General features: G+C 38.6%; 1 protein-coding gene across 2 annotated transcripts; it reads right to left on the minus strand.

Moving 5' to 3' along the window:
• Positions 1-27,969, minus strand: C7H11orf58 (chromosome 7 C11orf58 homolog). Of its 2 annotated transcripts, XM_022555788.3 has the most exons (5): positions 27,765-27,968; positions 22,833-22,916; positions 2,793-2,853; positions 1,182-1,291; positions 1-465 (listed from the first exon to the last, which is right to left on the minus strand). In XM_022555788.3, the coding sequence occupies exons 1-5, from the start codon at positions 27,825-27,827 to the stop codon at positions 238-240; spliced, it is 546 nt and encodes a 181-aa protein (XP_022411496.1). In that variant the 5' UTR covers positions 27,828-27,968; the 3' UTR covers positions 1-237. The 2 variants fall into 2 exon arrangements, with proteins under 2 accessions (XP_022411496.1, XP_089771223.1); XM_089915097.1 differs by lacking the exon at positions 22,833-22,916 and having other exon boundaries at positions 27,765-27,969.

Here is a 27,969-nt window from a genome sequence, read left to right on the forward strand (position 1 = left end):
GAAGTTGAGTATTGTATTTATTTCTTATTTTATACAACTCTTACTGTTTACAAAAATGGTTATAGTCATGCCCATAAAAGTGTAACCCATGGCATCTGAAAGCAAACACTCTTTGTAATTATTTAAAAGGGCCTTTTTAAAAATTATAATACAAAGGTCTGTGCTCTATAAGCAGTCCTCCACTGTGCATTATAACAATAAGGCTTACTTTTAATACAAAGACTAAGTGTTTGGGAGTTATGAACCACTGGATTTAACAAACATCATCTTATAGTTGCTTTTTGCATCTTTTTTGTTTTTGGGATCCTCCACTTCATCAGGGTGCTCAGTAGCTTGGAGTTCTTCAGCAGATTCTTCTTTCTCTGACTCTGAATCACTTTCAGAGTCATCTGGACTTTCAGGATCAGGTGAATCATCATCATCATCATCTCCAGCCACATCACCTTCTCCATCATGATCATCTACCTAAAAACATCAATCAACAGCCATTAAAATACATTATCCAGTACAAAAACTGGAAGAGACCCCCAAATTTCTGCCTCACTCCCTAGCCATTAACAGTTTAAGATCAGAGGCTGCCTAGGGAAGAAATGAGGACTCAGGCACCTCCATGTGTTTTATACACTGGGACTTGAGTAGGATTTTGGTTTAAGAAAGGGCTCACTCACCTTCTCCCCTCCCCCCTAGTTTGAAAATAATATATTATTATCTTCCTGATGGAAACAGTATTATTTTAAGTAAATAAGGCAAGTTAACCACTGATCCATGGGAATATTTAAACAGTTATCAATGTTTTGCATATTACATTACTTTGGAGTAATGGACCAATAGTTATTACATGAAAAGAGATGATGTAGGAAACAACCAAGAAAACTCTCCTGAACCGGTATTTACATGAAATATTTCATGTAACTTGTATGTTGTTCATGCCTACTTAAGATGTGCCCTAATGATTATCTAAGCAGAATTTATATTAAGCTAGTATCAGAAAACATATTTCTAAAACTGTCAAAAATGTCTATTCTCATTATCTACAAAGACCTAGTTTGGCATGTAAAAATGTAACTTCATAAAGAAAGCTTTCTACATAGGATTCTTGATCGCTAGAGTAATTTAACACAAATAAATGATAATCAAATTGGAAATTATCTTCCCACTTAATGAAAATACATAATTACTACCTCACTGAAGCCAAGTCCACAATGTCGTCGATATCTTCCTGATAATTTACTGTCCATACTTTGTTGATATTGAGACTCCAGTTCTTCGTTAATTTTCTTGTCTTCTTCCCCTGTATGTCCAGTGTACTTTGATTATGTTTCAGTCAAATTAATAAAAATATTTGATTACACAAAAAACCCACAATACAGATGCTATTATATTCAGGGCTGATTTCTCTAACTGTGACTAATTTTACAGCGAATTTTGTGGATGGGTTTATAAACCATAGGTAGTTACCCAACAGATAAAATAATTGAAGGATGTATTTATGATTACTTCTTTAGTAACCAAGCCCCTGAAGCACAAGTTGTTTATTAAAGATGAAAAACTTAATTTTTCCCATGTAATAATTCAAACCAGATACAGGAATCTCAGAACTGCTTAAGTTTACATATTGTAACTATTAATTACTAAGAACTTTGGGCATCATGTTTTAGTTTATTTATAGTCTAATAATGGTTCTCCTGAAAGTTTCCTCCTAGTCATGCAGAAAAAATCCTCCAACAAACAAAAGCTTCTGTCTTTGAACAGAAATAATGAAAAGGCACACAATTCTGTTTAGAGAATGGCTAAATAAAATGTAAAATGACCTTGGAATGGCTTCCCTTTATGCCTTTCTTTGCATATCAGTTTACTGCACCAACATAAACTTATTTGTAATTTTATCATGCAACATTTGATATATAAATTATTTTAACATATATTGTTATATATATAAGTTATGAAGCAGAATACTAAACAACCACCTATAAACTTACCACCCAAGAAGTAGAACATTACCAATACCAGTGAAGCTTTCTGTACATGACATTTCAATTTGTAAATACAAGAAGAATTTCATATTTTAAAAGAATGAATGCAACAGTTAAATATATTTCCATTCTGCCAAAGCTCAGGGACTCTTTTGCCTTTTGTAGCAGTGCAAATCAATTTGAAATAACTGTTCAACACCAGAAATATAAAACGCCTATTAATTTCTAATGTCTAAGATTAGGGCCAATTTTAAATGGGATAAAACTTTACTTTTCAGCAGACTGAATTCAAATCCAAATTCTAATTCATTTTCTGTTTTTACTTTTAAAGTTTTTCCCCCAAAATTAAAAGAAAAATTAATTTCTTCAGGCATTCCAATGAGTTTATACTCTTTGAAGATTTCAGAGCAAAACTCAGTGAATAAACTAAAAACCAGTATAATATGCCAACTATAACACTGTATATTAAATAATTTACAAAATACATGTAAACTCTAGATACTATAGTTGGCAAGATGAGGCATAAAACCTCACTACAATTAAAATACTACATGTTGTGAGTTAGTAAAAATGAAGACAGAAACTGGTCAGTTTCTTGGTTAGAATATCATATCGATGTACATATACTCAAATCTTTTATGAAAGTATATACTAACTGTTAAATGATATACGTAACATGTTTACATATACTACATATATTTCTAAATCATTAGAACTAATCAACAATTATACACGAAAGTTAGAATATCCCAAAATATGTACAAGTATTTCATATTCCAAATTTAGCACCTCCACTTTAATTATATTTTACTTTCTTACCTGTTCGGAAGTGAGATGTGGATTTGTGATCTCCTATAACAAGACGACCAGTATGTTCTTTCTGTAAGAAGGCAGGAAATTTATTAGAATTTGACACCACTAATTCAACATAATTATTAAGTGTCTACTATGTGCCTGACAATATTCCAGGCTTATGGGATACAGTGAAGAAAAAGAACTAAATTAAGATCCCTGTCTTTATGGAACTTACATTCTTGCATGGATAGGGATGGGGAGGGGACACAAAATCAGTAAGTAAATTACAGTATGTCTGAAGGCAGTGTAATTACAATAAACCAAGCAGAGGAAGGGGATAGAAAGTATGTAGAGTTCAAGCTGGAATTTTAAATGGGATAGACAGCTAGAAAAGTGGATCAATCTAAACATTTTCTTTCCTAAAATGCCAGTAAAATGAGTTGCTTTGATTTTTCCACCTTCTCTTTCTGATGTCTCAGGCATATATCATGGAAAGAAAGCAAATGAGATTTAACTGAATAAAAAGAATAGATTTATAATGAACAATGTGATAGAAATTAAAATATAAAACATAAAAATAACCATTACTATTTAACAACATACCACAAATAGCTAGCTCATTACTTTTGACTACAATAAACACCCACTTTCAAACTATCAAAAAGCACAGAACTTAAAACAATCTAGTTCTATAAAACATAAAAATAAATCTGACTCAACTAATTGGTAATTAGTTACCAACTAATCAGCTTACATAATTCCTCTCAATTTATCAGTTCCAATCCACTCTTCATGGTTCATATTTAGTTTTGAAACCAAGCATGAGCCTGTGGGGCTCCCGGGCATGGAAGCCTTTCCGTGTCCCCAGTTTCTTGTTTATAGGGAACAGACTCCAGCCTTCGTGACACTCCCTGAGTTCCAAAGGGCAGATTTGAACTGTTGCCATGCAGAGACAAGGGAGGAGCAGTCAAGAAACAACAGTGTAGCCTTTGGATAGGGTCCTGGTTCTGCCTGAAGGGATACACATAACAATGAGTTCTTTACAAAACGAAAACCCCCAACAAATGTAAGATGTTAGCATTCTTTATCCCAGATTAAAGGAACCAGAGAAGCTCTTCAAGAGACCATCTGAGGCCAGATTAAGTCACAGAAACTCATCAGACCACCTGAAGCCAGGCCCTGCACACACCCTGATCCTTATCAGCAACCCTGCCTTTGAACCACTGCTATGAAACTCCTCACCAAATGAGAGGTACTGAGTCTGCTGTGTCCCCCTTTGCCTGGCAGAGCAATAAAGCTGTTCTCTTCTACTTCACCCAGAACTCTGTCTCTGAGATTCAATTCCATACTGGTGCACAGACGCCGAGTTTTCGGCATCAGTTTCACAAGGTAAATAAAGTGTGTGGGAGACTGGCCAAGATGGCAGAGTAGACAGATCTTGAGCTCCTCCTCTCACGAGCACACGAAAATCACAACTATCTGCAGAGCAGCTACCGATGAAAAAGACTGGGAACCACCGGAAACGATCTTCTACAGCTAAAGACATCAAGAAGGAACCACAACAACCTGGATATAATCAAATTCCATACCCCTTGGGGTGGGTGATCCACAAACTGGAGAATAATTACACTGCAGAGGTTCTCCTACAGGAGTGAGAGTTCTGAGTCTGACATCAGGCTCCCCAGCCCAGGGGTCTGGTACCAGGAAGATGAGCCCCCAGAGCATTTGGCTTTGAAGGCCACTGGGGCTTAACTGCAGGAGCTCCACAGGACTGGGGGAAATACACTTCACTCTTCGAGGGAGCACACAAAATCTCACATGCACCCGGACACAGGGCAAAAGCAGTAATTTGATAGGCACCTGGGCCAGACCTACGTCTTAGTCTTGGAGAGTCTCCTGGAGACACGGGGTGGTAGGGGACTGTGGCTCACCCTAGGCACACAGACACTGATGGCAGAATACCGGGGAACACTGTTGGTGGCTGACATCTTGGCTCATTAGTTCCAAGACCTTATCCCACCCAACAGTCTGTAGGTGCTAGTGCTGGGACTCCTCAGGCTAAACAACTAACTGGGCAGGGACACTGCCCCACCCCTCAGCAGACAGGCTGCCTAGAGACTTACTGAGCCCACAGCCACCTCAAGATATGCCCCCTAGACATGGCTCTGCCCATGAGAGGACTAAGACCCAGCTCCACCCACTAGTGGGCAGACACTAGCCCCTCTCTCCAGGAAGCCTGCACAAGCCTCTAGAGCAGCCTCACCACCCAGGGGGCAGACACCAGATGCAAGAAAAATATGATTCCCGCAGACTACGGACCAAGTCTGCCCACAGCAGGCCAGACTGTGCCCGCTAGCAGGCCAATGCAACCTTCAGGACACCCTGGACCCCATAACCAACTGTGTCAAGAACCACCTCCTAACCCCAAATCTTTTATGTGCTCTGGGATCCAGGGGCCCTGCAGCCAGACTCCAGGAACCAGCTCTGACTGCCCCGTTGCCTCCAGAATCCGGCTTAACCTGCCAATGGGTGGGCAACAGCCCCAGAGTCTTCATGAACCTGACTCTGACCACCCAGCCAGCACTAGCCTTGGGGCCCCCTAGGGTTCTGCAAGCAGTCACTTCATGACCAGGACCTGTTGAACAGCAGCCAGCAGCATCCGCACAAGGCAGGGCCTGGCAACCAACCAGACTAGGGGCCAACCAAGCCCACCAGATCACCCACATAGTCAGGCCACCACAACAGAAGGACCCACACAGCCCTCTTAGGAGGAAACTCTAGAGCATATAGCTTGGGTGGCGAGAAGGGAGTGCACTGCTGGGATGCATAGGACACATCCTAGAGGGCCACTTCTCCAAAGTCAAGAAATGTAACTAACCTACCACATACATAAAAATACCAACTTAGACAAAATGATGTGGCAGAGGAATATGTTCCAGATGAAGGAACAAGATAAAACCCCAGAAGAACTAACTGGAGATAGGCAATCTACCTGAGAAAGAGTTCAGAATAATGATTGTAAAGATGACCAAAGAATTTGGGAGGAGAATGGATACCAGAGCAAGAAGTTAGAAGTTTTTAACAAAGAGTTAGAAAATTTAAAGAACAACCAAACAGAGATGAAAAATACAATAACTGAAATGAAAAATACACCAGAAGGAATAAATAGTAGACTGAGTGATATAGAAGAATGGATCAGTGAGCTGGAGGACAGAGTACTGGAAATCACTGCCACTGAACAGAAAAAAGAATGAAAAGAAATGAGGACAGTTTCAAAGACCTCTGGGACAACATCAAGCACACTAATATTAGCATTAAAGAGGTCCCAGAAAGAGAAAACAGAAAGAAAAAGCCTGAGAAAATATTTGAAGAGATAATAGCTGAAATATTCCTTAACCTGGGAAAGGAAACAGTCACTCAAGTCCAGGAAGTGCAAAGAATCAAGGAACACACCAAGACACAATGTAATCAAGATGATAAAAATTAAAGATAGAAGAGAATATTAAAAGCAGCAAGGGAAAAGCAATAAATAACATACAAGGGAATTCCATAAGGCTATCAGCTGATTTTTCAACAGAAACTGCAGACCAGAAAGGAGTGCCACGATATATTTAAAAAAGTGATGAAAGGGAAAAACCTACAAGCAAGAATACTCTACCTAGCAGAGCTCCTGTTCAGATTTGATGGAGAAATCAAAACTTTTACAGACAAATAAAAGCTAAAAGAATTCAGCACCACCAAGCTAGCTTTAGAACAAATGCTAAAGGAACTTATCTAGATGAAAAAGAAAAGGCCACAACTAGAAACAAGAAAATTAAGAAATGAAAAAGCTCACAGACAAAGGCAAACATAGGAAATAATCCAAATGCAAACCAGTAGGGAGGCTGACAGACAAAAGTAGAAAAATTATCTGTATCTACAATAAGCAGTTAAGGGATACACAAAGCAATTAGATATGAAATATGATATCAAGGGCTTCCCTGGTGGCGCAGTGGTTGGGAGTCCCCTGCGTCGGGTTCGTGCCCCGGTCAGGGAAGATCCCACATGCCACGGAGCGGCTGGGCCCGTGAGCCATGGCCGCTGAGCCTGTGCGTCCGGAGCCTGTGCTCCCCAACGGGAGAGGCCACAACGGTGAGAGGCCTGCGTACCGCAAAAAAAAAAAAAAAAAAAAAAAAAAAAAGATATCAAAAACAGTAATTGTGAGGGGAGGAGAGTACCAACACAGGATTTCAAAAATGCATTTGTAATTAAGAGAACAGCAACTTAAAACAATCACGTATACATACAGACCGCTCTACAAAAATCTCATGGTAACCACAAACTAAAAATCTATAATAGATATACACACAAAATTATCCACAACACTAGAGATAGTCATCAAATCACAAGAGAAGAGAACAAAAGGTGAAAGACCTACAAAAACAAATCCAAAACAATTTTGGGAGACGGAGCTGTGTAAGAGGAAAGGTTCTCTAACCCCAAGAACCCCCTTCACCAGCTGGGAAAAATCAGCCAGGACAGAAAAGTGAGCTTCACTGGCTCAGAGGAGTGCAGCAACAGGCTTTAGGAAGGCAGAACAAAGAGAGACCAGCACTGATGGTCCTGGCCACCTCGCTCTACTTACTCCCCAGCCTGAGATGTGTGTGTGCTGGTGCGAGGGGGCTGGGTGCTAAAACTCAGGCTTTAGGGGACAGACCTGGGGAGAGGACTGGGGTTGACTGCGCGGAGACAGCCAAAATGTATTGGAGTATGGCCCAGGCCACAAGGTGTGAGCAGGATAATGCCTGGGTCCACCATAGAAGCCCCACTGGTAATGTGCTCATGAAGGGAGGGTCAGGACCCCACCACAGCAGCCTCATTCTCTTTGTGCTCACAGTGGGCACAACTCTTGACTCTATGAGCTCTGCTAGTAGACAAGCCCTGATGGTTGCCTACACACAGAGGTGGGGCTGAAATATGAGCTGTGTCCAGCCAGCACCTTTGAGACTTTGGCAGATTTATGCCTCTGGTGCCTTTGTAAGCTCAGCACCTGGGGGACATCCAAGCAGATTATTGGTGCTTCTGTGATTAGGGCGGGTCCAGGGCTAATTCCATAGATCCCATGGTGGGTCCAGGTGCCCGACTATGGTGGGTCATGGTGCCTGACTTTGGCAGATCTGCACTGGTTGCTTTCTGATAAGTGCGCCTGAGGGGCATCTGGGCCAACTGACTGCATTCCCACAGCTGAAGCGGGGCCAAGAGCAGTGCCAACAACAGTGTACTTTGTGAGTACTCATGACAGGTGACAGGAAACACCACAGAGCATACTTTCCAGTGGACAGCTCCTGGGAAGAATACCCAGTGGCTCCTCTCCCAGTGGGAGCACTCTAGTCCCATCTACCTCACATTGCAGTTTAGCAACGGATCTGAGTGCTTTTACTCCAACACCTGGGAAGCAGACCCTGCCCCTGGCAGGGCTGTAACAGCTACAGAAAAAACTGGAGGCCCCTGTTCAACATCCAGTGCAGGCTCTGGTCACCACAACACAAATCACACCCCCTATCAAGGGGAAAAGGGCAAGCACGCATTGAGGAAAGACGTGGCAGTCATCCATACTAAAAACAACCTTTGTACCAAAAATATTAGACTCATTCAGGCTACACAGGGGCATTCCCACATAAAAACAGCCGTTTAAGACCACAGTAGATAACTGTTTCTCCTAAAGTCATAGAGTCAGAGAAACAAGTAAAATGAAGAAACACAGGAACTGCTCCCAACTAAAAGAACAAGAGAAATCCCCTGGAAGTACAAACGATGAAACACCTCTCCAGTCTACTAGACCCCGAGTCCAAACAGAAGGTAATAAAAATACTAAAGGAATTAACAAAGACTATCAGAAGAAATGCAGATCACTGTTACAAGAAACTAGAACTATAAAGAGGAGCCAATTAATATTAGAAAACTCATCTGCCAAGACAAAACTTGAGCTAAAGGCAATAAATAGCGAACTAAATAATGCAGAAGAACAAATAAGTGATCTGGAAGACAGAATAATGGAAATCACCCAATCAGAACAGCAGACAAAAAGACAAGTGAAAAAAAATGAAAGCAATATACGAGACTTATGGGATAAAATAGAGCGAGTCAATCTACACATAATAGGATCCCAGAAGAAGAAAGAAAAAAGGGGATTGAAAATGCATTTGAAGAAATTATGGCTGAAAACTTCCCAAACCAAAAGGAAACAGATATCCAGGTACAAGAAAAACAGGGTCGGAAACAAGATGAACCCAAGCAAAGCTACACCATGACATATTATAATTAAAATGGCAAAAGTGGAAGTGAGGATTCTAATGGCAGCAAGAGAAAAAGTTACTTACAAGGAAACCCTCATAAGTCTATCAGCTGACTTCTCTATAGAAACACTGCAGGACAGAAGGGAGTGGCAAGACATATTCAAAGTCCTAAAAGGGAAAAACCTGCAACCTAGCATACTCTATGCAGCAAGATTATCATTTAGAATAGAAAGAGAGATAAAGAATTTCCCAGACAAGTGAAAACTAAAAGAATACAAAACCTAAACAGACATTTCTCCTAAGAAGACATACAGATGGCCAACATGAAAAGATGTTTAACATTGCTAATTATTAGAGAAATGCAAATCAAAACTACAGTGAGGGATCACCTCACACCAGTCAAAACAGCTATCATCAAAAAATCCACAAACAGGGCTTCCCTGGTGGCGCAGTGGTTGCGAGTCCGCCTGTTGATGCAGAGGACACGGGTTCGTGCCCCGGTCCGGGAAGATCCCACATGCCGCAGAGCGGCTAGGCCCGTGAGCCATGGCCGTTGAGCCTGCACGTCCAGAGCCTGTGCTCCGCAACAGGAGAGGCCACGACAGTGAGAGGCCCACATACCGCAAAAAAAAAAAAAAAAAAAAAAAATCCACAAACAATAAATGCTGGAGAGGGTGTGAAGAGAAGGGAATCCTTCTACGCTGTTGGTGGGAATGTAAACTGGTACAGCCACTATGGAGAACAGTATGGAGGTTCCTTTAAAAACTAAAAATAGAGCTACCATATGACCCTGCAATCCCACTCCTGGGCATATATCCAGAGAAAAACATGGTCCAAAAGGATACATGCACCCCAATGTTCATTGCAGCACCGTTTACAACAGCCAAGACAGGGAAGCAACCTAATGCCCATTGACAGAGGAATGGATAAAGAAGATGTGGTACATGTAAACAATGGAGTATTACTCAGCCATTAAAAAGAAGGAATTAATGCCCTTTTTAGCAACATGGATGGACCTAGAGACTGTCATACTGAGTGAAGTAAGTCAGACAGAGAAAGAGAAATCTCATATGATACTGTGGTGTGGTACACATATACAATGGAGTATTACTCAGCCATAAAAAAGAATAATGTCAGTTGCAGCAACATGGATAGACCTAGAAATTATCATACTAAATGAAGTCAGACAGAAAAAGACAAACATCATATGCTATCACTTATATGTGGAATCTAAAAAAATGATACAAATGAACTTATTTACAAAACAGAAAAAGACTCTCAGACTTTGAAAACAAACATATGGTTACCAAAGGGGAAAGGTGGGAGGGGAGGGATAAATTAGGAATTTCAGATTAACATATACACGCTACTATATATAAAATAGATAATCAACAAGGACCTACTGTATAGCACAGGGAACTCTACTCAATATCCTGTAATAACCTATATGGGAAAAGAACCTGAAAAAGAATGGATATATGTATATCTATAACTGAATCAGTTTGCTGTACACCTGAAACTAACACAACACTGTAAATCAACCGTACTCTAATATAATATAAACATTAAATTAAAATAAAAAATAAAATAAACAACAAAGTCCTAGTTATAGTACAGGAACTATATTCAATATCTTGTAGTAAACTATAATGGAAAATAATATGAAAAAGAATATATATATAGTACAGCAAAGTATCACTTTGCTGTATGCCAGAAATTAACACCACATTGTAACTTAACTATATTTCAATAAAAAATATATAAGTAAACAAAATGAGAAAAAACAGAAAACAAAAGCAGTTATAAGAGGAAAGTTAATAGCAATACAAGCTTACCTCAGGAAAGAAGATAAATCTCAAACAGCCTAACCTTACACCTAAAGCAACTAGAGATAGAAGAACAAATAAGGCCCAAAGTTAACAGAAGGAAGGAAAGAAATAAAGATCAGAGCAGAAATAAGAAAACAATAGAAAAGATCAATGAAACTAAAAGCTGATCCTTTGAAAAAATAAACAAAATTGATAAACCTTTAGCCAGACTCATAAAGAAAAAAAGGGCTCAAATCAATATTAAAAATGAAAAAGGAGAAGTTACAACTGACATCACAGAAATACAAAAGATCACAAGAGACTACTACTACAACCAATTTATACACCAGTAAAATGGACAACCTAGGAAAAATGGACAAATTCTTAGAAAGGTACCATCTCCCAAGACTGAACCAAGAGGAAATAGAAAATATGAAGGGACTAATAACAAGTATTGAAGTTGAAACGATGATTTAAAAACTTCCAACGGACAAAAGTCCAGGACCAGATGGCTTCACAGGGGAATTCCATCAAACATTTAGAGATGAGTTAACACCTATCCTTCTAAAACCTCCTGCAGAGGAAGGAACACTCCCAAACTCATTTTATGAAGCCACCATCACCCTGATACCAAAACCAGACAAATATAACACACAAAAAGAAAATTACAGGCCAATATCACTGATGAACATAGACACACAAACCCTCAACAAAACACTAGCAAACCGAATCCAACAAAACATTAAAAAGATCATACACCATGATCAAGTGGGATTTATCCCAGGGATGCATGGATTTTTCAATATCTGCAAATCAATGTGTGATACACCACTTTAACAAACTGAATAATAAAAACCAAATGATCATCTTGTATCACAAGATGCTGTGGCCTGCTGTATCAGTAAATGAAGGATATTGTGGCCATCAAACCAGCAGCCACCCCCAACTGTGCACCCTGAGGGGATTCAGGATGGTGAAAAGCATGAAACTGGCCCTAGATAGTTAAGGTGTATATCAAAGGAATGATTTCAATGAGTCCAGACTCTTGAAACTTCCCACACCTGGAAAAGTGTTAAATTCATTAACTTGACATGTTTGGTTTTCCATAATTAAGTTTCTGTAATTAACAGTAATCCTTTGATGTTTCGACTACCTAGTTTTTGATGCAAAATGCGTATATCCTGGCTCCTCCCTTACCTCTTTGGAGCAGTCCCTCAGAGCAATATGAGAGGCTGACTTAAGTCCTCAGGAAATCCGCCAAATAAAACATAATTCTCCACTTTTAGGCTGTGTATTTTTTTCAGTTGACAGTTTTGGTGACCAGGAAGAGACTCAGAGCAGACGTCTCTGCTTTGCCTGAACTCTACAAGGAACTGGGGCCTTGGTACCAGCAGAGGCCTGTTGTGCCCATCCGGCTCCGCAGAGTCCAGATGAGTTTGGGTGAGTCCCTCCTGGCTCTTGGATCTCCCAATTACTGGCTGATGATCCTGAGTTTTATTTGGCGGTCTCTAACAGGTACTGGCTCCCCAGTTAAAAGATATTGGGGAGTGGCCCCTGCTAGTTGAAAAATACTAGGGGAGCCCAGTTGAAAGACACTGGGAGAAAGTGCCCCCTACCTGAAAGATACTAGGGTAACTCAATTGAAAGACACCAGGATTTCCTCAGTTTGAAAGATACTGAGCAGTCTCAGCTGAACGGTTGGTTAGGTAAGAGGTTTACCTGACATTTTCCTCAAATTGGCTATCTTGACAAGAATGTGTCAGGATAAAAGTGTACTAATAAAATTTTATGCCTGAGAAATTCAAGTTCAAATGGGAAACAGATTCTCTCAGAGAAATGAGGGGCGTCAGAAAGCCAACCTCCAACTAGCACTCTAGCCAGATTCATGTATGTACAGAGCTCATACCTGCAAGTAAATAAAGGAAATCTTGCTCTGAAAATGACTAAATGGTGCTCTTTTATTGTATACGCAGCTATGTTAGAAAAAGCTGGCTTGATAAAAACATATTTTCAGAATTCTGATGTTAAAAAAACAAAAGCCCTTCTAGGGGGAAGTTGCATTCCTCCTCCTGTGTCTTTGAGATGTAAATGTTTTATCTGATCTTCAGGCGTGTGTGTGTGCGCGCGCGCGCGCGCGTGCATGTGTGTGTGTGTGTGTGTGTGTGTTTTGAGTACTTGGTCTCTGTCATCCAAAAGGTACACATATGGTGTACATTTAGCAGCCAATCGAATAGACTGAGATTCTGAGCAGGCTTTTTTTTTTTTTTTTATGGTATGCGGGCCCCTCACCGCTGCGGCCTCTCCCGCCGCAGAGCACAGCCTCCAGACGCGCAGGCCCAGCGGCCATGGCTCACGGGCCCAGCCGTCCCGCGGCATGTGGGATCTTCCCAGACCGGGGCACGAACCCGTGTCCCCTGCATCGGCAGGCGGACTCTCAACCACTGCGCCACCACGGAAGCCCCCTGAGCAGGCTTTTGTCCGAATTTTTGCCATCTTAACCTTCATTGCGTCAGCCTGTTTAGTGAGGGCCTTTACTTTCTTAGACTATTTTTGGGAGTAAACTTTCTGGATCTGTTTAGGTCGCATCCTTCACACTCTCCTGTGGGGAAGCCTCTTGCATCCTATTGGTTTAAGTCACTATTAACATATATCTCATTAATGGCCAGACGACAGATCCTTTAAATTGGAGAAACTTCTAAATTGGTAAATTTTTAGAGAACTCTCATTATAAACAGGTGTTTTATTGATATCTATGGGGAAAAAAAAAATTAAAGGTGGGAAAAAAATATATAATGGTTTACCTAAGAACTCGTTTAGTTTAAAACAAACCAAAAAAACTGGTTTGGGAAACCTTATTGTGGTTTCTGCTTTCCCTCAATGGATCTTACAGATGCTAATAAAAACATTAGAATAATTAATTAGGTTAACAGAAAAATAAGAGAAAAAACTAAAGGGAAAGTCTAGAGACTCTTTCCCTACAAGGTAAACTTTTTAATGGAACTTATCCCAAATGGATAAAGAAATCTTAAGATGATTACTTTAAAATGGGATAAATAAAATGAATGTTAATGGGATTAAAACAAAACATCTTGATACAACATTACCTAAGGTTCAATGGGCCAAATGGAACCCCCCCTCCACTGTACTGGTACCCAACATTAAAGGACCCCAAGCAAGTCCGCTCTATTTACCCCTGTTTAAAATATATATATTTAAATGGTGGAAGAAAATTACACTGAGGTACCTGACCAACAATTACTTGGGGCAACAATTAGGCCAATTAATCAAGTTGACAAAAGGGCCTGAGTCAGTTGGCTCAACCCCTCACTGGGGACCCCAGAGCCTTTTATACAAAATAGATAAAATGGTCAGAGAATAAAAGAAAGGAAAGCTTCTAGGACTCCTTGTAATACCAAGACTTGTTGATTGGGTCCTAAGAGAAACTAACGTCAAAGGTGTAAAAGTTGGCAGAATTGAGATGAAACTTTATAAAAATTGGTATTTATGTTCACCAATCTACAGAATGCTAATGTAAAAGACAGTTCATAATTGCTTACTTCTTAGTATTCACTAGAAATCGAAGTTTTTAAGGGTTGAGAATTCTAATTTAAATATGAAATTAAAGCTACTAGAAATAATACAGAAAAACAGTTCAGTATGCTAGAAAAATAAGTGTGTTGTGAACAAAGAAGGTATGAGGAATGGATTTGCATTTTGTTAAGGGAAAAGAAAATAATTTTGTCCTAGAGCTAGTTGTTTCTAGATGAGAAAAGTAAGAGACAAAATAATACGGATATAGAAAATGATAGAAGGATTGTGGAAAAGGAACCCTGAGAAAAGAATTTTATACACGGTCAGGATTGACTAAACTCAGAATGAATTTAATTACGTAAATGGATTTTGTTATTAAAAGTAGACTGGTACACGACTGGATTTGGTTCCTCTGTTTAAAGAACAAAGGTTTCTTAGAACACTGCTTCTGACAATGGATTGTGTGAGTTTCTCTGTCTTTAAGTGATCTATATTTGCTTTTGAAATCTTTTGTCACTGTGGTTAAGTATTATTTCACAGTGACATATGATCCTATTTGACCAAGTGTTGATATTTTTGACAAACTTCCCAAATATCAAATTCTAAAGTTCTTTTGACCTCCAGCTAACTCTGGGATGCTTCAAAGGAACCAAGGCACCTCAGAGAGTAATGTCAAACTAATTAGCTTATCTGGTATGATAAATTAATCAGTTGGCCAAAAAGTTCATTCTGTTTTAAAGTAAAAACAAAAGACACCACATTTTTCATTTTCACCAAGAACTTTATTTATTTTTAAAAAAATATTTAGGGACTTCCCTGGTGGCACAGTGGTTAAGAGTCCACCTGCCAATGCAGGGGACACGGGTTCGAGCCCTGGTCCGGGAAGATCCCACATGCCGCGGAGCAACTAAGCCTGTGCACCACAACTACTGAGCCTGCACTCTAGAGCCCACGAGCAACAACTACTGAAGCCTGTGCACCTAGAGCCCGTGCTCCACAAAAAGAGAAGCCACCACAATGAGAAGCCTGTGCACTGCAACAAAGAGTGGCCCCCCTCACCGCAACTAGAGAAAGCCTGCGTGCAGCAACGAAGATCCAATGCAGCCAAAAATAAACAAACAAATATTTATTTGGCCGTGTTGGGTCTTAGTTGTAGCACACAGGATTTTTAGTTGTGGCATATGGGATCTTTAGCTGCAACATGTGAACTCTTAGTTGGGGCATGTGGGATCTAGTTCCCTGACCAGGGATCGAACCTGGGTCCCCTGAATTGGGAGTGTGGAGTCTTAGCCACTGGACCACCAGGGAAGTCCCACCAAGAACTTTACTGAACGTATTCACTGTTTTGTTCCACTACCTTCTGCCATTTTTCAGGCAACTTCACAATTCCATCTTCCTAAAAATTTTATCTTTTTGAGCAAAGAACTGTTCCAGCTGCCTTTTACAGTATTCCAGGGAATTGAAATTCTTTCCATTAAGAGAATTTTGTAAAGACCGAAATAAATGGAAATACAAAGGTGCCATGTCTGGTGAATATGGCAGATGAATCAGAATGTCCCAGCCAAGCTGTAACAGTTTTTGCCTGGTCATCAAAGAAACACACAGTCTTGTGTTATCCTGATGGAAGATTATGCATTTTCTGTTGACTAATTCCAGATGCTTTTCGTCGAGTGCTGCTTTCAGCTGGTCTAACTGGGAGAAGTACTTTTTTGAATTAATCATTTGGTTTTCTGGAAGGAGCTCATAATAGAGGACTCCCTTCCAATCCCACCATATATACAACATCACCTTCTTTGGATGAAGCCCGGCCTTTGGTGTGATTGATGGTGGTTCATTTCGCTTGCCCCATGATCTCTTCCATTTCACATTATTCTACAGTATACACTTTTCATTACCCATCACAATTTGTTTTAAAAACGGAACGTTTTTGTTAGGTTTTAGTAGAGAATCGCATGTGGAAATACGGTCAAGAAGGTTTTTTTCACTTAACTTATGAGGAACCCAAACATCAAAGCGATGAACATAACCAAACTGGTGGAAATGATTTTCAGTGCTTGATTTGGATATTCTGACTATGTAGGCTATCTTCCATGTGGTGTAACATTGACTGTTCTCAATTAATGTCTTGATTGCTGTCAACTTCAAATGGTCTACCTGACCACGGAGCATCGTACGGCAAGAAATCTCCAGCAAAAAACTTTGCAAACCACTTTTGACACATTCAATCAGTCAAAGGTACTTTATCACAGTACCTTCTCCATACACTGCACAAATCTTTTTTTGTGTTTTAGTTGTGTTTCTACCTTTCTTGAAATAATAAAGCATAATATGCTGAAACTGTTGCTTTTTTTTCCTCTTCAATATTAAAATGGCTACACAAAAATTCACCAGTTTTGATAAAGTTTTTTTAAAATGCACACTGATATGACAACTGTCACAATACAATCTAACAAAATTGTTTCGAATGAAGTTAAAGACAACTAAGTGCTACTAGAGACAACCTATGGAAAAACCAAATGAACTTTTTGGCCAACCAATACTTGCAAAACACTGCCAAGTAACTAGTGATGAACCTTATGTTATATTGTATGTATAAATGTCATTAATACAGATATTCCAAAATTTATATGAAATTACTAAAATCTGAGATATCCTGGCATAATGTTATCAATCATAATTCTAGTTATTATCGAAATATCCAAGTTCCTTGTCAACTGCATTGTAATCAGATCTTTAACCATGGCATTTTAAGTCCTGTCATTTATAAATAGTCATTGTTTTATTCTGATGCTTTTATAAAAGGAAGATCTTCAAGATGATTCATAAAAAGGACTTTTTAACAAGTATAAGTTTCTGATAACTTTTAGATCATGCCACTGAACTGGGTAAGAAATGACAAAACTCTAATGTAAAACCTGACTACTTTATCCAAATCAACAGGAATTACATGGGACTGAATGAATTTATAAATATGATTTATAACTTTATGACTTTTTTGGGGAAATATATTGGCTTTTCCTCTTTGTTTTCCAGAAAAACTTTTCCTCTATTATGCTATGACCTACAAGTTGATCAAGTATTCTTTTATAAACAAAAATAAAACATATTTTTTCCTCTCTACCTAATCCTTCCATATTTGGCTTCTCCACCTGGCTCTCCTATGGACTTGATGGTTTACTGTGACCAGATTACAACTAGTTATACTAATCACTGTTTTCTCTTTGAATTTTATTTATTTTTTTATACAGCAGGTTCTTATTAGTTATCTATTAATCATTGTTTTAATTTGTTCTCTTTGTTCCTGAATTGTTTATGCTCTGTGTCTCTCTCTGCTGTACTATGACCTTATTAATGTTACTGACTATATTAATTATCCTGTCTAGTTTATAAGATTGCCTCTTACCCAATGTGTAACCAGGTCTCCAAAAAAATTAATGATGGCTAAAGGTCTTGAAACAGTTGATCATACACAAACACACACAAATATATATATATATATATATATATATGTATATAAAAAACTCTACACAGGATAACTGTAACAGTGCAACTCTCGTATGGAAAGAAGCAACAAGAGAAAACATTTTCTAGGTCATAGCAGACTAGCAAGATAGGTGTAGATTATTAACAGGTCCTAATCCAAAAATTTGAGTGGCCTATCAACAGAATCTTTGGCTGATCTAGGAATGAGCCTTCCTAGCACTGTGGGACAAAATTGGTCATGAAATGCTTCCCAAATGTTGGTTGAATTTATGATCAAGGGGAAGCACTGTGAATGAAAAATGCTGCCCTATCAGTAAACAAAGGATGTTGCAGCCATCAAACCAGCAGCCATTGCAGCTACTCCCAACCGTGCACCCTGTGGGGATTCAGAATGGAGAAAAGAAGGACACTGGCCCTAGATAGTTAAGGTGCAAATCAAATGAATGATTTCAATGAGTCCAGTCTTGCATCTTCCTAGATGTAGAAAAGTGTTAAATTCATTAACTTGACATGTCTGGTTTCCCTTAACAGTTTCTTTAATTAACAGTAATCTTTTGATGTTCCAACTATCCGGTTTTTATTGCAAAACTCCTATACATCCTGGTTCCTCCCTTACCTCTTTGGAGCAGTCCCTCAGAGCAATCTGAGAGGCTATCTTCTAGGCTTAAGTCCTCAGAAAATCCGCCAAATAAAACATAATTCTCAACTTCTAGGTTGTGCACTTTTTCAGTTGACAATCTCAATAAATGCAGAAAAAGCTTTTGATGAAATTCAACATCCATTTATGATAAAAACTCTCCAGAAAGTGGGCATAGAGGGAACCTACCTCAACATAATAAAGGCATACATATATGACAAACCCACAACATAATAAAGGCATACATATATGACAAACCCACAGCTAACATCATACTTAATGGTGAAAAGCTGAAACCATTCCCTCTAAGATCAGGAACAAGACAAGGCTGCCCACTCTTGCCACTTTTATTCAGCATAGTACTGGAAATCCTAGGCACAGCAATCAGACAAGAAAAAGAAATAAAAGAAATCCAAATTGGAAAGGAAGAAGTAAAACTGTCACTGTTTGCAGATGACATAACACTATACATAGAAAATCCTAAAGATGCCACCAGAAAACTACCAGAGCTCATCAATGAATTCGGTAAAGTTGCAGGATAAAAAATTAATATACAGAAATTGGTTGTATTTCTATACAGTAACAATGAAATATGAGAAAGAGAAATTAAAGAAACAATCCCATTTACCGTCACATCAGAAAGAATAAAATACCTAGGAATAAACCTACTTAAGGTGGCCAAAGAACTGTACTGTGAAAACTATAAGATGCTAATAGAAGAAACTGAAGATGACACAAACAGATGGAAAGATATACCGTGTTCTTGAAGTGGAAGACTCCGTATTGTTAAAGTGACTATACTTCCCAAGGCCATCTACAGATTCAATGCAATCCCTATCAAATCACCAATGTCATTTTTCACAGAACTAGAACAAATAGTTTTAAAATTTGTATGGCCCCAAATAGCCAAAACAATTTTAAGAACAGAGCTGGAGGAATCACACTCCCTAACTTCAGACTATACTACAAAGCTACAGTAATCAAAACTGTATGGTACTGGCACAAAAACAGACAGAAATCAATGGAACGGGATAGAAAGCCCAGAAATAATCCCATGCACTTATGGTCAATTAATCTATGATGAAAGAGGCAAGAATATACAATGGAGAAAAGACCACTAATTTCAAGAAGTGGTGCTTGGAAAACTGGACAACTACATGCATAAGAATGAAATTAGGACATTCTCTAACACCATATACAAATATAAACTCAAAATGCATTAAAGACATAAATGTAAGACCATATACCACAAAACTCCTAGAGGAAAACACAGGCCAAATACTCTGACACAAATCGCAGCATTATTTTTTTGGATTCGTCTCCTACAGTAATGGAAATAAAACAAAAATAAACAAATGGAACCTAATTGAACTTAAAAGTGTTTGCAGAGCAAACGAAACCATAAGCAAAATGAAAAGACAACCTATGGAATGAGAGAAAATATTTGCAAATGATGCAACCAACAAGGCATTAATTTCCAAAATATACAAATAGTTCATATAGCTCAATACCAAAAACAAAACAAACAAAAACAACCCAACCCAATCAACATGCGAGAAGACCTAAAGAGACATTTCTCCAAAGAAGACAAACAGATGGCCAACAGACACATGAAACAATGCTCAACATCACTAATTACTAGAGAAATGCAAATCAAAACTACAAGGAGGTATCACCTCACACTGATCAGAATGGTCATCATCAAAAAGTCTACAAATAATAAATAATGGAGGGGGGTGTGGAGAAAAAGGATCCCTCCGATGCTGTTGGTATGAATGTAAATTGGTGCAGCCACTATGGAAAACAGTATGGATGTTCCTTAAAAGACTAAGTGTTACCACATGATCCAGCAATCCCACTTCTGGTCATATATCTAGAGAAAACTAACTCAAAAAGATATATGCATCCCAATGTTCATAGCAGCAGCATTTACAACAGCCAAGACATGGAAGCAACCTAAATGTCCATCAACAGGTGAATGGATAAAGAAGAAGTGGTACACAAACACACACACAATGAAATACTACTTAGCCATAAAAAGGAATGAAATAATGCCATTTGCAGCAACATGGATGGACCCAGAGAGTATCATACTAAGTGAAGTCAGACAGAGAGACACAAATATTATGATATCACTTATATATGAAATCTAAAAATTATGATACAAATGAACTTATTTACAAAACAGAAACAGACTTACATAGAAAACAAACTTATGGTTACCAAAGGGGAAAGGAGGTGGGAGGGATAAATTTGGAATTTTGGGTTAACAGAGACAAACTACTATATATATATATAATAGATAAACAACAAGGTCCTACTATATAGCACAGGGAACTATATTCAAGATCTTATAATAAACTATAATGGAAAGAATCTGAAAAAGAATATCAATCTGTCTATCTATATATATGCATAACTGAATCACTTCGCTGTATACCTGAAACTAATACAACATTGTAAATCAGTTATACCTCAATTAAGAAAAAAAAAACCAACTGAAAAAGGGAAATTGTTCACTAAAACTGAGTGAAAGTGAGATTAAATTTGACTTTGCAAAGCAATCTTAACCAATTATCTGTGTATATAGTAAATAACAAATCACCCTATTGTGAAATCATGACACATTCTCCATACCCAAAGATGATACTCCTGAAAAGGTTCAAGCATTAATGCTTATTGCCTTACATGTTATTAGCACAAAAGCAAATCAATAATTCAGTAGTTTGTTCCTTTATTGCAGAAGACACCTCATAACAAGATTTGAATATACATAATGGCATCAAGTTATTCTAAGATGATAGTATTATACTGGTCTATCATACTTCCTCAGCTGGTTCTCCCTGTGACCAATAAAATACTCAGTGGCTAGGATTAGGAATGTACTTTGGGGCCATAAAATAGTATAAATCTAAACAGCCTACGTAAAAGATCAAAGCTATGATCTTTGCACTTGTTAGCAAAGAATTTAACGTATGTTATGCCCACTGATCAGCAGCCAAATTTTTTTTTTAATTGAACAATTTGTTCTCCACCCACCCCCGCCCTGTTTTATTGAGATATAATTGACTATCGGTAGCTAAATTTCATACATTTTATGTTAGGGTGTTTCTTCCTAGGTACTTAAAGAAATGTGATCCTACTAGGTTGAGCATACCCTTAAACTATTACTTTATATATCCTTAGCAAAATCTTTTATTTGCATGAACCAAGAGAAACTTCACACTACTTTCTATGACAAATCACAAATTATTGGGAAATCTGGATTAATGTGATATCATACAAATGCTTCCTTTGTATAGGGCTTAACATCTTACATGATCTCTCCCTATGCCCAAATCCACTGTTCTAGTCTGGCTAACTCTTAATCCCCTCAGATTCAGATCAATTCTATTTCTGGGAAGCTTTCTTGTGCTGCTAAGCCAGAGTGAGCTTCCCTTGCCTGTTAATTCCACAGCATTATGTGCATAGCTCTTCCATAGCAATTATAATTCTATATTGTTATTATCTGGTTTCCTCCAGCACATGATAGCTCCAAACTTATGTTACTAATCTACGTGACCCCCCCACCCAGGACCTAGTACAGTGCCTGGCATGTAGTAGTCAACAGCTGTTGGTAAAATGCATTCCCATACAAATAAAAAACAAAGGGCAGAACTTATTTCTAAAGAGCTTAAAAGAGAAAAAAGTTTTCCTTTTTCTTCCACATCAGGTTTGCAGAAAGATTACTGGGACAGTGTTAGGAAAATAAATGTACTTGCTTACAAAAAAAAAATCAGTATTTAGAGATCACTGTATTTGCATGTAAAAATTAATTGCTAGGAACAAGAGATTTTTCCAACACGTGATGTCTCCTGGCACCTATATTTTATATCTTCTATTACGTTAATCGAACTGAAAAAGATTTCAAAATATACTGAACATTTTTAAAATTAAGTTTTTGACAAAGGCTATTCCCTTGGCTACTACTTCAAGGGCTGGAAGGAACTATAAAATATGAAAGACCTACCAAATGGTCTGCCCAGAAGTACCTTGTATCAAATTATCAGGCTAACAGATGGCAAATCATGAACTTTCATGTTTTCTTTCTTCCACGGGAGTCTCCTCAAACCAAATTTTTTCTCTATGCAGTCTCTAAACATTACCACCCAGTGGCACTGAGAATCCTAGAAGCAGCTCAGTGAGGTCAGCTATATTTCCGAAAGCCTAAAGTAGTCATGCAGAACAGTAAAATGGGATCCAAGTGTATTCTTTCCTCCTCACTTAACATACATAAAAAAGGGCATTATTTTCACAGAAAAGGTAAAAATGTATTCTGTCTGATGCTTACCTTTCCTGCACCCATAAGTCTCAAGAACTTTTGTTTTCTTTCTTCATTACCTAAGTCTGCTGCCTCCCAATTGCTAGATCCAAGCTGGAAAAGAAATTAGCCAATTAATCTTTTTTGCATAGTAATAAATATTTAAAAATTTAGAGTCTACCAGTAAATCCCAAGCTTTTTCCCCCTGTCAGTTTTCACTATAAACTGGACTCACTCTTGCTTAGGAAGTTAAGCATATGCATAATATTCGAATTAGAATATACTCCTTTTCTGTTACCTTAAGGGAAAGTCCTTTAGTTCTTTTGCAGCCAGAGATCTGGTTTTCAAAAGTTTATACTATAAGAATTACCTGGAGGGCTGGTTAAAACACAAACTGCTGGGCTACACCTCAAGAGTTTCAAACTTAGCAGATCTGGGGTGGGGCCTGAAAATTTATTTCACTTCTAACAAATTCCTAAGAGATGCTGATGCTGCTGATGTATGGTACCACACTTTGAGACCTACTGCCTTAGAGCCTTGCAGGGCCCTAGGGTACCTAATACTTTGAACCCAGGAGGCTGCTACAGCTATTAACTGAACTTAAAACTCTGGCTATATTGATATTCTAAAGAACAGTACAATATCAGAGTCAACTGGACCCAATTTTAGTTTCTTTTTTGAACACTTTCCTTATTTGTAAGGACTGATGTGTGAGGACTTTTTTTTTTAATATTTATTTGGTTGGGCCCAGTCTTAGTTGTGGCAGGCTGCCTCCTTAGCTACTGCATGCGACCTCTTAGTTGTGGCATGCATGTGGGATCTAGTTCCCTGACCAGGGATTAAACCCAGGCCCCGGGCATTGGGAGTGCAAAGTCTTAACCACTGTGCCACCAGGGAAGTACCTGTTAGGACTTTTATTCTTACTTAAAGGTCTTCCAAAGAACAAAGAGAAAATTTACTAATTTTTTTTAAAAAAAGAATAGAACTCATTCTATCTTGTAATTATCAAATGGGTCTATTGAACCCTTTTATAAATCTAATATATATTATGGAATCCTAGCGATATTTTTCCCTACATATTGAAACAAATTTAAGAATTATTTCATTATAATTCATTAATCATTCCCAAATATGCTAAAAATGACTAAGATAGAAAAGTGGTAGAAAAGTTTCCTCATCATGTTGTCCAAAGTGCTGCATCATCTTTCAAGAAGACATCACCCCTCTGTTGTATGCTTCTAGCTCTCTTTGGACCCAGTTGAAAATTTTAATTTCTACTCATGACAACCGAGTAAAAAACTGAAAACTGACAGAAGGCATTTCACAATTATTAGACGAATAACAAGGTGAATGCAAAATAACAGGTAGTGTCTAAACTAATGATAATGGCAAACTTAACTGCAATTAAATGAGTTTTTGGATGATGAAATACTAGGTAACTTTTCTCCAACCGGGAGTCAATGAGAGACAAAATAACAAAAATATATGGTACTTTCATCTAGAAAGCCATTCAATAGGAAGAACTTCATCTTGCAATATTTTGCAATATTGCTACAACAGCCTGGACCATCCCGTTTTTCTAAAGAGGTATGTGACTATTTAGTATCATCTTTTATGATATTTGTACACCAAAATTTACTTGATATGGTTTGTAAGTGGACAAGTACCGAGGGCAGGTGACTAGAAGGAATATAGAAATGAAAAACATTCATTGGATTGATCATTCTAATTGAGTTTATAATCTAAAAATGAAAATGTTTTGCAATTATAGAGCAAAGAAGACAAACCCCGTTTGACACAAAACTATGAGCAATGAAAACACTTCAAAAAAATTCTTCAAGTATCATATTTTGATGATGCAAATCCAAGAACTAAAATAAAGCTAAAATCTATTAGAAACAGATTTGAAATCTGAAATTATATGTTTCAGTTTCACACATGACAACTGATAAGCTGTTAGCTATATTCAGAAAATGCTAAACATTTTGGGTATATATATAGTGAAAAATCAAGAAAACTAGGTTTGCTATGGTTCACTTCATATCAAAATTTCTAATAAAGTTGTTCTTACTATCCTTTTATTCTTTTGAATATTATTCATAAAAGACTAATAGAATAATACATATATCAAACAATGATGACCCTCCCTCCGGGGCATATGAGAGTTGAAGTATTTGTACCATACTGGACACCCACTTATGGCTATTCCTTTTGGCTACCTAAGTTCCAAATCTCTACTTCTTTCCATCTGACAGTTCATATTTTTTCATAGACTAGTTAGTTCTTAACTGTTTCTGGCTCAATATAGTTAAAACAAAACAAAAAACCAAAAAACAAAGTACCAGTGAAGCTTAAGTTCTGATTCTCACTAAATCACTGTTCCCTGGACCTGGCATAGAGTAGCAAGTACCTTGCTCAAGTGCTGCATTCTAAAAAGCACATGGGTGCCTGATACATTCTTAGAGATTCTCCACCAGTTACTGAAATTAACCTCCCCATTCCTCTTACTTCCTGAAAGATAGCTTTCAATTCTCCCCTCCAATCAAACCAATGAAACCATTTTTAAGTTGGCTTCATCCTTAATACCCTTATTATAGAACAGCAGTCAATTTACCTCCTCCTCAGTACACACTGTAGTAACTCTTAGAATTTATTTCTACCATTGTCAGCGTTTTCCTACAACTGGATTCAATGATTTGTTACCCCCATTAAATGTGTGAGGTCAGTGGGCAAAGAAAACTTTGATTATCTTTTACATGCAGAGGTTTATTAGAAATTGCTGACCAACTACACACTATAATTGGGTTATTTTCTAAACGTAGACATATATTTAAAAAACTTAAATATATTATATTCTGGGGTTTCCCTGGTGGCGCAGTGGTTAAGAATCCGCTTGCCAATGCAGGGGACTCGGGTTCGAGCCCTGGTCTGGGAAGATCCCACATGCCGTAGGGCAACTAAGCCCGTGCGCCACAACTACTGAGCCTGTGCTCTAGAGCTCGTGAGGCACAACTACTGAAGCCTGTGCCCTTAGAGCCTGTGCTCTGCAACAAGAGAAGCCACTGCAATGAGAAGCCCTTGCACCGCAACGAAGAGTAGACCCCGCTCTCCACAACTAGAGAAAGCCCGCGCACAGCAACAAAGACCCAACGTAGCCAATAAATAAAATAAATCTATTAAAAATATATATTATGCTTAAAAGATTAAAAACACAAGCACTTAAAGATAACTCCCAATTACCAACAAAAACAAAATTAATATTAAAGAAACTGACTAAAAAAAAAAATCACTGTCAAGGGACAAGTTACTACTGTATTGCACTAAAATATAGAATTAGCAACATAATCCTTTTCAGATAATGTGTGAAGGTCCTAGGACCTAATCTTGAATTGCAACCGTAACCACCTCTTTTAAAGAAAATGCTTATAGGATTGGAAAAGGTCTTAAAGGTCATCTAGTTTAAACTGATCCCATCAAAAGCTGTAGAGATTTAATTACTTAATCCCTTTAACTGTTAAATTACCTAATATCACCTAGAGTTTTGTGTCAAACTAAAGGATTATTTCTTTGATTCTAGCAAAACAGGTGCTTGACATTCTAGCAATCAAGTCGCAGTTAAATACCAGGAGGAAAACAATGTAATAGTTTTTAAAAGGGCACCCAGATTACTCAAAAGCCTAGATACATTCCTGGTAGGTACTGGCCTACCACATTAACAAGAAAAGATCTCAAAGCCAGTTGTAGGGAGGAACAGCGGGAATGAATAAATCTCACTATATAACTATTTGTCCCCAAATCTTTACTGATTACTAATCTTTCTGCACAGCTAAAATCAATTTCAGTAAAGAGCCTTACTATTCTGGACCTAACCCCACCACTTACCCAAAGAGGGATGAGTCTTAACATCATCTCATTTGCTACAACTGATGCACTAACAGTGTTCAGTGAGCTTTTTATAGTTCGCAAAGTAAAATATTATGAAAGGAACTCAACTGCACTATAGAAAATAAACTCTACACATTCAGAAATTGACAGCACTTTAAACAACCTAAAGAATACTAGATGTCCTCCCTTCTTCACTCTTAACTATGACCTCTCCATCGCCCCCCCCCAGTTTCCCCATCAACGTTTCCATGGCATTTATCCATTGTATGAAGGACCCAGTTTTACGTTTACTGGTTACTGCAGCGTCCATGACACCGCGCTAGGGGCTAGTACAAACACAAAAGGCCTAAGATAAACACCACAGTTATTCATCTTTGAATTCCCAACACCTGGCACAGCAGTAAATATTTAATGGTTTACTTTAAGGAATGAATGCTTTGCAATTTAAACTGGCAACTGTAGGGGGAGGGAGGAGAGGGAAGAGAGGTACTTGACATCGAAACGGGCTTCTACGTCTCAACGTATTAGGCCTCAGCACGGTGCGCCAGAACCAAATTATTCCCCTGGTACCATTTTTCCGTTCAATATTTTCTTGGTTTCCTCTTAATAGTACAGTTAAGTTTAACTCTTAACAGTACATTGCAAAAATAATCCCGGCCAGAAAAATCTGTCCAAATTTGCATGAACATCTTGACTTTGTCACAGTAGCATTTTAAGCCTAAAACAGGGAGGATCTTGCCGTTTCTACTGAATAGAAAGGCCCCATAAAGAAGCTTCATCAGCCCACGAACAGGCAAACATGGTCCCTTGACTAAGCTCTTTCACTTCTCAACCATTCAGGATTTCCTTCCTCGATTCCCCTTCCTACGCAGGCCTCCGGCTCTTAGCATGCGGACCTCTTCAAACATTCCAACTCAAATTAAGCAAAAGGGATATTTCCCATTCTTCTCGGTCCTCCCCCTCGGCCCTCCCCCTTCAGGTCACCTCAGACGCTTCCTCCGTCTTCATCCACCCTTCCCGGCCTACCCGAGCCTTTAGTAGGCCTCAACCCTCCACCACTCCGCCATTGTTATTTACATCGTCGTCTGGGGAGGCTGAACGCTTCACCCCGTGCGGATGGGACTCTCTGGCAGCACTCATCGTTGCGGAGACCCCAACGGGAAATGCCGAACCCACTCGCCGTTCTCCTCAGCCGCGGCGCCAGCACCCTGCAGTCCGCCACCAGCCCAAGGAGCGCCACTCCACAACGCAGAGCCTCTCCGGGTCTTCTCCGCCACTGTCG

This window comes from Delphinapterus leucas, chromosome 7 (assembly GCF_059928025.1).
Source record: "Delphinapterus leucas isolate spDelLeu-1000000601 "Yukka" chromosome 7, BTC_Dleu_Yukka2, whole genome shotgun sequence".
Taxonomy (NCBI): domain Eukaryota; kingdom Metazoa; phylum Chordata; class Mammalia; order Artiodactyla; family Monodontidae; genus Delphinapterus; species Delphinapterus leucas.